The sequence below is a fragment of the Opisthorchis viverrini genome (assembly GCF_000715545.1).
Source record: "Opisthorchis viverrini unplaced genomic scaffold opera_v5_47, whole genome shotgun sequence".
Lineage (NCBI taxonomy): Eukaryota > Metazoa > Platyhelminthes > Trematoda > Opisthorchiida > Opisthorchiidae > Opisthorchis > Opisthorchis viverrini.
This window is the reverse complement of record NW_008751702.1, coordinates 796990-808483: the sequence shown is the minus strand read 5'-3', so window position 1 is coordinate 808483 and position 11494 is coordinate 796990. Positions and strand designations below refer to the sequence as shown.

The window sequence follows — 11494 nt, the reverse complement described above, 5'->3', positions numbered from 1 at the left end:
TATATGAGCAATTTGCCGTCTGCCAAGCACTAAGAGAAAAACCACAGGTCTGGGCGAACCAAGTCTAAATTTAACTCCTTGGGCAACTCTGCTTACTGTTCGCATGTTTACTGTTCTTCAAATACAAGTGCACTTAGCCCGAATATCTCATTTACTTGCTTTGCTAGACCATATAAATTGTTTTCTAGCTGGTTTAATAGGATTTCCATGACAACCGTTTCTATCTATTTCTTTTCAATTGTTCTCGTGTACAGGACAACAGAAACAATAGACCCATGTGAGACGGTTGCCACGTCAGTACCGTCTATTGTACGCTCGTGACACAGTAGAGTTCATTGTTTAATGGGCCAGTAAGACAGATTGTTGATCCCTCTCAAGTGATGCATCCTTCAGGATTCATCTGATTGTCTTTTTCACACCTTTAAAATAGAAGACCCCAGTTTGTGGTCAAGAACAATGGACGAAACAAATGACTAGGTGTAACTTTTGAACGATTTGTGAAGTGAATGCAACAGAACAAACGGAAAACGTTCAGTTCTGAAGTTATCGTGAAATAATGATGATCATGAAATATTAATCTGAGCTCAATTTAGCCTGCTTTTGTCTAACCAGCTTAATTTAACAACCAGCTAACTTCGACCACTGGTGAGTAGTCAAAAAGTTTTGCCCTATTTAACCTGAGTTGGAAAGTCAAGAAACATTACACAGATGTTTCATTATTGTTGAGCACCATCAAGGTGAATCTCACCTTTCTAGAGGGTGTTCCGAACACTACGTTTTCCAATGAGTGGCGGTATGGGTGCGTGCCCCAAATTACTGGCCAGACACGTAAAACCAAATAGTATACTGATCAACAAGATGGTCATTGTGTCGTGCCTTTCAGTATTCTTTGATTTCATTTGCATGGTGAAATTCTACTGCAGTTTTAAGTTCTCCTCCGGTTGCCAATGACTTATAGACAGTTAGGTCAGAAACGATAAAATCTCCCAAGTTACGTGAACTTTTAATTACACGGAACCACTTGATGGGAATCGCGTGGCTGACAGACTGATAGCGCTATATTCTGCCTAGGTGCGATCAGCCACGACCAATCAGACCCTCTTTGGAATCCTCCAGGTGGGCACTGGTGATGACTCCAAACCAGTAGGAGACAAGTACTCCCATGCCAAATTGTTTTTGACGGAAAATTCAACTGAAATCAACTCGTTCTCTCGTGTATGATGGTCTGCTTCAGCTGAATGTGCCGTACTAGGTCGCCCTATATTCCAGTTGATACGATATCTGAGACATCGCGATACGTTGTAGTCTAGACGTAACACACTACTCATAGGGTTGCTGAAAACTCATCCTCAGCCCACGACCGATTTCGCCCTTCTTGAATCTCATCAGGTAGGCGCAATCCTCGAGCGTTCATCAACCTTGTGTTCTACTTGGACCAATATCAAACTCGTGTGCAAATGAGTGTTTCCCTCTACTGGAGAGCCAGAAATTTTGAAGTGCCTGGCCTTTGTGAGGGGGAATCCGAAGTCATTTTTAGAAAACAAAATTCACGAGCAAGTTTGGAAACCTCACAGTGTCTAGATCGCTCTGTGAGTTAACTATTGTACGTTATCTACTGGTAAATTTCTCCGCAATCAAATACATTTTGGCATCTCGCTGTAAACTTTAACGAGGTTCTCACAAGAAAAGGATATCAAGTGCATACACAAACCGCTGAAGCGTGTTGATTCAGGTGACTGTGGCATGCTGTAGTGGAGTGCTTGTAACACCTTAACCCTGAAAGTCGATTGTTCATAGTTCCAAGGATGTGTAGTGTCGATGAGTTATAATGAGAGATCAACTGGTCCCTCACTTTGGTACGGGAAAACCGGGATTATCTTGCCAGGATAGAAGTAAAGTTGTTCGGAGGATAGCGACGTAAATAAGGATTCCAAAGAATCCACACTACTCATTAGTAATCTGCTACTTTCGTTGTCTGTGTATACATATCACATGCAGATCCATCAAAAGGTATTCCTCACACAGGACAAATAAGGAAGGACATGCAAAGTCGTTATGCAGTTGCAGTTGTTCATACTTAGATTGTTCAACATCTAGCTCTCAGTCATCCCACAACGGAAAAGGTCATTAACAGACATGACATTTTGGTTCGTAGGTCTGCGTTATAGCATATGTGTTTTTTCCTACAGGTTCAGGCTACGGTCATTGACGAGGATGATGAGCTGGATAATGCCGGAATAAATGGCGAAGTCGTTGCTGTTCCACTCATAGTAAGCATCATTCTGATGACAGGTTACACAGCCCTCGGTGGTGTCATATTTCCAAACTGGGAAACATGGACCTTTATGGATGCTGCCTATTTCTCTTTCATCTCCTTGGCAACCATTGGACTGGGTGATTTGGTGCCAGGAAATGGACGTCTGGGAGACGTAAGTCTATATTTCCAAATGCGGTTCATACTGACCCGTTCCTTCCACTGTAGGCGTCCCCAACATAACCAATAGACTAATTCCACCACACAGTGTAATCCTAATCTATCATACGATTTACAGTTAGGCCTGCAACAGTTAACATGAGTAAGTAAGTAAGGGCACTTGCTCCAACGAAGATGAGCATGGTTCGTTCGACATGGACATGGTTATAAACAGTCCACTGTAAAGCGCATTCAACAACAAGGGCCATCCTAGAATTTCCAGAAATATCGATTGCGTGTTTATGCTGCTGCGCGGGCAGATAAGTCCAAAAAGGAAACTGCGTTTAACTGCTGCCATTTGAGCAGATGCACAGAAATCCGTGGCGTTGTGTACAACGTGATCCTAGTTGCATAAACCTGCGGTTTAATGTTATGGTCTCAATGATCATTGGTAAAATAACAAATACAATTTACAAGTAAGTGTGTTTCACCACTTGTGAACCAATGTGCTATCATTTCTGTCCCGGCACGAATAAAAAATAAAGACAGTTGCCAAAAACCAATTATTTCAGACGCCAAATTGAGTAACATTCACAAATTCAAATGTCTTGTAATGCAATAGCCGGGTTACAATCCAGCTCCTTGTTGATTTCTTTCTTCTATTTTTTATGTGGAGCGACGCGATTACCCATTTTTGTTGTTTTGGTTCCGCGCCTAAACCACTTTTCTTGTTTTTGACCTGAATGTAAACCGTTCTTCAACCTTGCCATCGGACGTGTTGTTTAAGTTAAAACGTGGTTTCGCTATCTTGTAAACACGTGCCTTTGAGTCGGTGTGGATTTTGGGATCCGTTAGGATTTGGCAGTTCCTAAACCGGTGTATAGAAGCCGGCGTAGTCCCACGATTTGAGGTCTGTAAAGTTTTACTATTTTATTACTGTATTTATAGAGCCGCATATGTAGATAAACTTCCAGTTGAACGGTTTGGCTTTTGGGGCTTTCCGCGTAACTTAACGTGGTCCAACAGATTGCTGGAAACAGTCTATACTCCTAGAATTCTCCCACTCGAATTACTGCGAATTACTATTCAGTATGAGCCTTAAATTCCTACTGATATAGATCGTTCAAACACTATTCTTGATTCCTGTTTTACACTCGAAACCGGAAGGCGGCAGTACACAATACTAGAGCCACTTCACACATTCACATATGTGTGAACTCTTCGTGACCAGATATTTAGCACATTCTACGTTAATGATATTTCAGCCTCTTCTTTGATTTCTTCAAACATTTTCTATCGATCGGTTCGAACCAGTGGGCTATGCATAAAGTATCGAATTGATTTACCATAGTCTCGTTGTTTGCCTCCGTGCTGTCATCCAAATCCGTCTATTTATGCCGTTTCACTGCTTCATGGGTTATATTTTCCGTAACTCTAAGACTAAAAAACGTACCTAAAATTAAGCTTTCAGCGATATTCAAATTTTATTGTGGTTATCAATTTTGCCATTGTTCACTCATCCACAAAAACCCTGCTAGGTAAGACATTCATTTCTGAACAATTCCCAAATATTTTTTTCAAGGAGTTCCATGATCGTTTCAGAGAGGTTTGGTAAACGATCGGTGGATTTATTGCTGGGCAAAGTTTCACTTTTGACACAAGAGCTTCGTCTGGCCAAGTGAGTAAGTAACCAGATTGATCGGGTTTTAAGACAGTCAGGGAAGCAGTCCGTGAGATTTCCTAGGCCTAGCCGACTTGATCACTGCTGGGTACTTGTCTGAAGTTCCCGTTTGTTGGTTAGCGGGGATGACTAACATTTACAATAAATTGGTTAGGGGGAATTGTCCTCGTGTTGAAATCGGGTTTTGCGGACTTACTTTTCCGGTCTAGGACACCTTAATGGACTATTTTTCTTGGCGGTCGTTCGCCTGTGTGCGTCGACGGGTGCCGGGTCAATTGGATTTGAGTTGGTGTGTGTGTGGTCAGTTTGATCTTGCTCTGCTTGGATTTTGTACTTTTGGACCCAGACCATTTTGCTGATAACTGGACACCGCCTCGTTTCCTCTCGGCCGATCTAAAACCGCTACCTGCGACGAATCAAATACTATTCGAAAATGAGCAAGGCTTACTGTGGCTGGGGTGAGCCACTTATAAATCCAGCGATATGCGTTATGAAGGCCCACCGAGGAAGTTTGCATGAACCATAGAGATCTTTGGATGTGTTGTGATCCAGGTGAGATGAGTCACGCCAACTGACATCGTGATTACTTCCACACTTACTTTCTACATGGTCACACTGTGGGTTGCAACGGCACTTATTTCGTGTGCTATCCCCCTTTAGACATTAACCAGGATCTAAGTTTGAAACTTTCATGTGCTGTTTTCTGAGATACCGAAACTCGTAATTTAGTCAGTTTCAGAGCAGTTTTCCGTCAGCAGTTTGACTGGAAGTGAAATTCCATGGTTATCTAGGCACTCGACTGTGTAGCAATACAGCTCAACTTCAGACTATTCATTCCATTTTTCTAGCCCAATACAATAGTACAGTTGCTTATCGGAGCGGTTTACATATTATTTGGTTTGGCCCTGCTGTCGATGTGTTTCAACCTGCTTCAAGATGAACTGGTGGCGAAAATCAAGTACCTGACGCAGTGCTGCAGTGGTGGCAAGAATAAGGCCACAGAAGACGAAGAAGAGCAACCAGAGATTTACACAGCGTCTGACAATGACTTGAACAAGTTCCAGAGCATTGGAACAGCGGACGGTGTGTACAATGAGGCCTACTTAGACGGACCGGAAATGTGAACTCGGTCTGGTGGGAAATCAACCATCAGCGTATCACACAATAAAAAGGACACGTTTCAACCAAACACTGTAAGGCGCACACACACACATACAAACGAACACGGATCATCAGAGCCGCTTGCTGTTGTGGCCATTTGCCATTCACACTTATCTCACAAAATTTCTTCATTGTTGTCCACTCTTTGTAGTCTACCCAGATGAACCAAATATACTGTTTTCTTTTTCTAATACTACTATATCTGCTCATTCACCAGTCTGCTGTATCTGACTGCTGACCCGCTCCAGTGCCCAGTTGCCTGAAAAGACTCACAGAAGGGAACAGAACAGCTACATTCCGAACAAGCGAGTGCGAAAGTACAACGGTTTCAAGCTATTTATTGGAGGGAGACTGTCTGAACTTGGTCCAATGCTGACGCACGCGGTCTGGCTTTGGTACGAGGCTGTCAAGCACTGTATATTGAGAGGGCGTTGTCTGTCTGGTCAACATTTAGCGGAACTGAGAGTCTCAGTAGATGTCGGGCACTCAGTGGTTGATTTCAGGAATCTGACCTTCCTGATAGATACGATCAAAACATCACAGTTAAGTTCTTGGAAGTGTAGGACGGTCTTATTCCTCAAACTAATTCGTCAAATCCGATATTCTTTACCCTGAAACGGATAGAATGCGTTTGATTGGTAGTCATCCCTTCCTCCCAATAAACTGTGAATCACCAGTGCGCGTTTGTTGTGCAAGGCCGCCCATGGGGTGTCTGCCTACAAGATTGCTGAGGTGCCTGCCTTCTGACGGGGTTAGGGTAGGTAAAACAATTTCATTTTTGAATTTTTATCAAAATACTCCACTTCAGGAAATCACCCCTACATTTCCGGTCAACAGTGTTCCTTAGCTCAAGGTAACTTCAGCGACACGGGGTTTCGTGTAGGATGAGTGGTTGAGTAATTTCGTATGGGAACCAATATGCATACGTAACCGATGATGGTGCCACAAGATCTACTGGGGTCGACTTTAGAGCGGCGCGTGAAAAAAATATGTGGCAGTTGATCCAGAAGTGGAAGCCCGCTAATAATGAGTCAAGTTCATGTTTCGCTAGGTGAAACCACCGATTGGACCTATATTCTGAACTAACCTGTTTCAACCCATGTACTTTTGCTAGAACAGTGATTCCAATTAGGAGAGATAAAATATAAAAGGTCAGTGGAATGGATTCCTTCAGTAGTAAAACGGATACAGCTAGCAATCACCCGTGCTCCCATGAGGAAAGAATTATGGGACTACCACGGTGACAGTTGTGAAAAACTGCTTGTTGAAAGACTTTGAGTGTTTACTGGAGCTTTCATTTTCGTAAGCAATTCGTCAATGCTGAAATCACTTGATTACTTCTCTCCCCTAAGCCTAAACAGTTAGCTTATTATAGTTTTTGGAGGTGTTTGTCTTGCGAAACATATGCGGAGTTAGTGAAATGATTAGTAGTGACACTGTACAGATCTGTTGGAATAATTGCTTCTGAAAGTATCTGCTGAAAGAAGTAGTAGCTCAGTACGCGGATGATACAGAAATCCGGATACCTGAAAATAAAATTACAGCACGTTTCTCATATATGAATGAGTCTTCAGTATCATCAACAACAGTAATACGTCAGTAGTGAATACTGGCGTTCGACTGCCACACAACAACAAGAAAGCAATATCCCGATAAGGAGTAGGCTGAAAGGATGAATGAACAGAGGGCATAGATTCAAATACCTCAGAGAGTAAAGCAAAAGCACCTGCGCCTTCGAACATCAACGAGGTAATTACGGTTCCGCATAAATTCAGAGCAAGATGACATCAGTAGGACTGACCGAACCTTGCCCATAAAACCCAGCACATTACAAAACACAAACTCTAGCTCGACAATGACACCGCGCTTGACACTAGGAGCAGTTACAAATTGTATCCTGTTGGATTCCCGACTATACATACAAGGAGGATCACACGGTACCCAGTTAGGAAAGTGCGAAGAGCCCACAGCCATCATTCTGACTGCTGTCGTTTTCGCTTGGCCTTTCCGATATCGTGACCTTTCTCCCCACAGACCAGAAGGCTTTTGGGATGGAAACGACGCGTTGTTTGATAGATGATGGCTGGACAGGGGCTATCAGCTTCCCTAAGCGTCCTGTATCAAGTGATTGAAGGATGAGTCACGCTATATCTTGTCTAAATGCGAGTCAATCACACTGCTGGTCAGCCGCTTGTGACCGAACGGTTAAGTGTTCAAACTGGCGGTTGTGAGTTCGAGACTCTCTGGAATTTCGTGAGATGATGTTTCCCAATAGGGATGAAACAGCTGTACTCTGATCCTTGACTTTTCATCATAGAGTGGCTTTATTGGAATACGAAATCTCTATTAGAGTTCCCAAATTACTTCACACCGTCAATGATTACCCTTAACTAAATCATCAGCAGCTTGTAGCCTAGGTCTCGTCCTGTGGATTATCTGAAACAACTTCGCGACTGCATTATTCTCCGCCGTTTCTTGAATTTTCCGGATCCAACGTACCCCTCTGTCCATACATGTGCTTGTCTCGAGCTGACGTTTAACGAACCGTGCGGTGAATTGGGTTCGTGGCCCGAAGGGGTTTATCGCCTTCCATCAGAGACAGAGACTATTCTGATATTCATTGGCTTCTGTGTGAGCGCCCAGAAACCGCACCGACATCGTTTACAGCCGTGGTTAGTTCTTCCTGGTTGCGATCCTTTTCTCCTTCTGAGGCTCCACGCAAAGCATTGCATAGCAAGCTTTGGTGTTTCTTTGGTTTTGGTTTAAAGCTTTTCTAATACTAGATGAGATTATCTCTTAGGTTTGCTTTTGTAACCATAAATGGGCCATTCGTTGTAGATAGGAAGGCCGTTAACTCTTGCTTGAAAATGTCTTGCCGGATCAGAGCCACAGTTGTTTGGCGCGCGACCAGACATTTTAACTAACGGACGGTTGGTTATTCAATCGATGCGGGTCTCTATGGAGGTGGATAGCCAAACGGCAGAGGTTCGGTTATTTACGGGTGTTAAATCCAGTAAGGATGCCTCATCTAGGGGGCTGATGCTTTATCAATGCAGCCGTTGCGGCTATCTAAAGTTCATCAGTCATAGCGTCCAGATCTTGCAGCACCTCCAACCAAGCACAAAGGGCTCATTCCATCATGGAAGATGAATCGCACCAACGATACAGACTCTTTGTTATCTCATTCATATTGCCCTGTCAGATCACAGGTTGACAATCTCTCTATGCACTTTGAACTGTGCACGGAAAGCAGCATTCTTTTCGGCAATGATTTGGCATGCTCATTACGTGGACAAAGCGCCACAGCTTTTACTGCTCTCTTCGAACAACCTGGATGGGGACCGACACGAACTCCATTGACATCGGTTAGCCAACATATCATTCAATGTTCCCAGCCAAACACAGGGAGGGTCACGTGGATCCCAGCCTGGAAGACGAACAGTTTTTAGTTTCGTAAAATCCCTCATTTCCTTCTGCCATGTCGAATTCTGTTCACCTATAGGTTTCGACCTCTCCGAATTTGGTATGGAAAAAAGTGCTAGTCTCATCAAGTGACAATTCAGCATATGACTCAACCACCCTAGCTTACACTATTAGATAATTTGAGTGAAGTACCATCTGTTTCACAAAAGATCAGTTTCCCTGAAATCTCATTCCGACTTCTCAGGTTCCAACCGATTCCGGCCATAGTTCTGATCAAAGACCTGACGATGTCTTATATGTTCCACCCGAAGTGGTAAGGCCTCATAGCCATAAAACAATACAGTCCGCACTACATTCTGATACATGTCTCCTTTAGGACCCACTGAAATACCTTCGACATTCGCGCGTTGACTTCGTGTCACACTACTAGTTAAGATAACGCAACTTCCGAGATACGCACGGTGTTCCACAACTTCCAGTGTCATTCCCTCAATTCTTCGAGGCACGTTCAAAAACTGTAAGTTTAGCAGCGACTGTGCATATGCTGAAGTACTGCTTGCTCTACTTGAAAAATGATAATAGTATCATCTGCATATTCCACAGCGATGAGGCCCTCGCTCGAAGAGATCTGCACGCCGCAGTTTTGGAAACCCTCGTGCTCGACTCTATCTCATCAATGACGAAATTAAGCAAAAATGGAAGGAGTGAACATTCCTGACAGACACCACTGCTTGTAGGAAAGTGGCTGGATAGCTCCCCGTACATTCTCAAGCGCCTACAAGCATGTAAATACAAACAGCGAACTTCTGATGCATACCCTGTTGCGCAAGCATGTTGAACAGAACCAACCGGTCGACAGAATCGAAATCAGGGAACACCAAGATTGCGGGAAGCCCTTATGCTTACCGGTGTTCTATCACTCAGTGGAGTGGAAATATGGGGTACCCGAAGCCTTCTTCTCTGCAGGAAGCTAGCTTGATGTTCCTGAATCCTTTCTTCACCTTCGTAGGACGACGTAAGACGAGCGACGCAAGGAGGTTGGGGTCTTTCCGACAACAAGTAAGTCTCAAACGCCCCGATATTTTTGCTCCAATCTTCGCTATCTCTGAACTTTATCGCCGTCAGGCATACACTGAGCCGAACCAGACAGCAAAATGCCACTGAAACCACTACATGTTTCCAGGATGCCTAAACTTTTTCAGTTGTTCTTAAGAGATATGTATAGCACCGAACCACGTGCTGTTCTCCAGCTGAACCGGGTTACTCACCTAGCTGTCTCAGGGCATGCCCACCTGATCAACATCACTGGTACGTCCTTCGTCAGCTGTAACCCACTTGCTATCAGCTAAGTGAAGGTCACTCATTGAGAAGCGCGCTGTGTGGGGTCACGGACTCAACAATGAGCTCGATCGTTCAAAATTCAGAGCGGCTCTCTCCGCATTTCGAGGACTTACATCACTTTCTACATTTCGCATGAGATTGTCTGTTGTCCACAAAATAACCGGAGCTATTTAACAGACTGAGCAATCTGTACTTCCCTAAATTTAAGACCATCGAAAAACAGATATTGAGAAGTTAGATGGCTCTGACAGCAGCATACTGAATGACGGATCACTGATAGGATGTTACAATTCCGCGAAGGCAGAAATGCACCCAAGTTTTACAGACAGTTTACTTACTTCAGGCCATCCGCCAGATAGGTTGGCAAAATTGGACTAACTCATCTAAGGAGAGTCTGATGACTCAACGTAGGCAACTCTCAATTTTGCAACTGCTTTTATCGTCACAATGCACACTTTGAATGTGTGGGGCAATCCCCCAGGGAGAAATTACTATCCGATGTTCCACCTTTTGTCGCATAATTGGTTCTCAGTAAGATAGTCAAAGATACTCGTTCAGCTGAAACACCCTTTCGGTGTCTAACTACCATGCCACCCGAAGAAAGCATGGGGCTGGGATCTTGCCAGGCTGCCCAAGCCTGGACAGTAGAAGTCGAGATGCAGAAATCGGGCTCTAACCCCAGGCCTTCCGGTCAGTGAATTCGCGCTCTAATCACCAAGCCATCTCGTCCCTAGTATGCTACTCAGTCAAAACAACACGTGTTTCTGAACGAAGCCCACCAAAATGGAACAAGCACAAATCCAACGCACTTGATAATTACGTCCAAATTAAGCCATATCAAAAAGTAAGATAATTCTTCCGAGTCATGGTTAAGGGATGGCATTATCAAGAATGAAGCTTTTTAAAGAATTCAACCCACGGTCTCTGCCAGGATTGCGTCACCGCAACCCAACAAAACTACATCAAACTTGGATATACCCGTCGTCGCAATCTGAAGGGGCATATCGCGCGCCTTGAAGATGTCACCTTGTCTACCTGGTTGGTTAAACGTTGCTAAGGCTATTCTTATGAGGTACATGGAGAATGAGAATTTTGGCAACGAAAAAAATAAACCGCATGCACGAGTCAATTTCCCAAACCAGCGTCCTATCACGCGGGGTCGCACAACTGGAGGGGGACCCGATGGCCCTCAGATATCGACCAGGTTTTAACGTTGACGGTAGTTAATCAAGAAGCGGTGGCGTCCAACGTTTCGAATGTGTGGCACGAAACGAGCCCTGGAAAGTACTTCACCACAGAATTTCAATTGCCGGAAGGCGGCAGACCATTGAGGATGTTCAAAAGCGCACCGACTGTGAGCGTATGACGTCCGTGAAGTCGTTCACCCAAACTCAACACTGGTTGTTGATACTCAGGACAAGATGAATTTTAGAAAACCCTACCATATTTTATGTTGCAGAGTAGAAAAACAAAAT

General features: G+C 44.0%; 1 protein-coding gene across 1 annotated transcript in view; it reads left to right on the top strand.

The window, feature by feature from the left end:
- T265_13211 (hypothetical protein) overlaps positions 1 to 5218 on the top strand; it is a gene marked incomplete at both ends in the record, with an annotated part of 15995 nt that extends 10777 nt beyond the window's left edge. Inside the window, 2 exons of the mRNA XM_009167768.1 lie at positions 2190 to 2429; positions 4943 to 5218. Of these exons, the coding sequence (XP_009166032.1) occupies positions 2190 to 2429; positions 4943 to 5218 (516 nt within the window). The remainder of the gene's footprint in view (positions 1 to 2189; positions 2430 to 4942) is intronic.
- Between the last annotated feature and the right edge of the window lie 6276 nt (positions 5219 to 11494).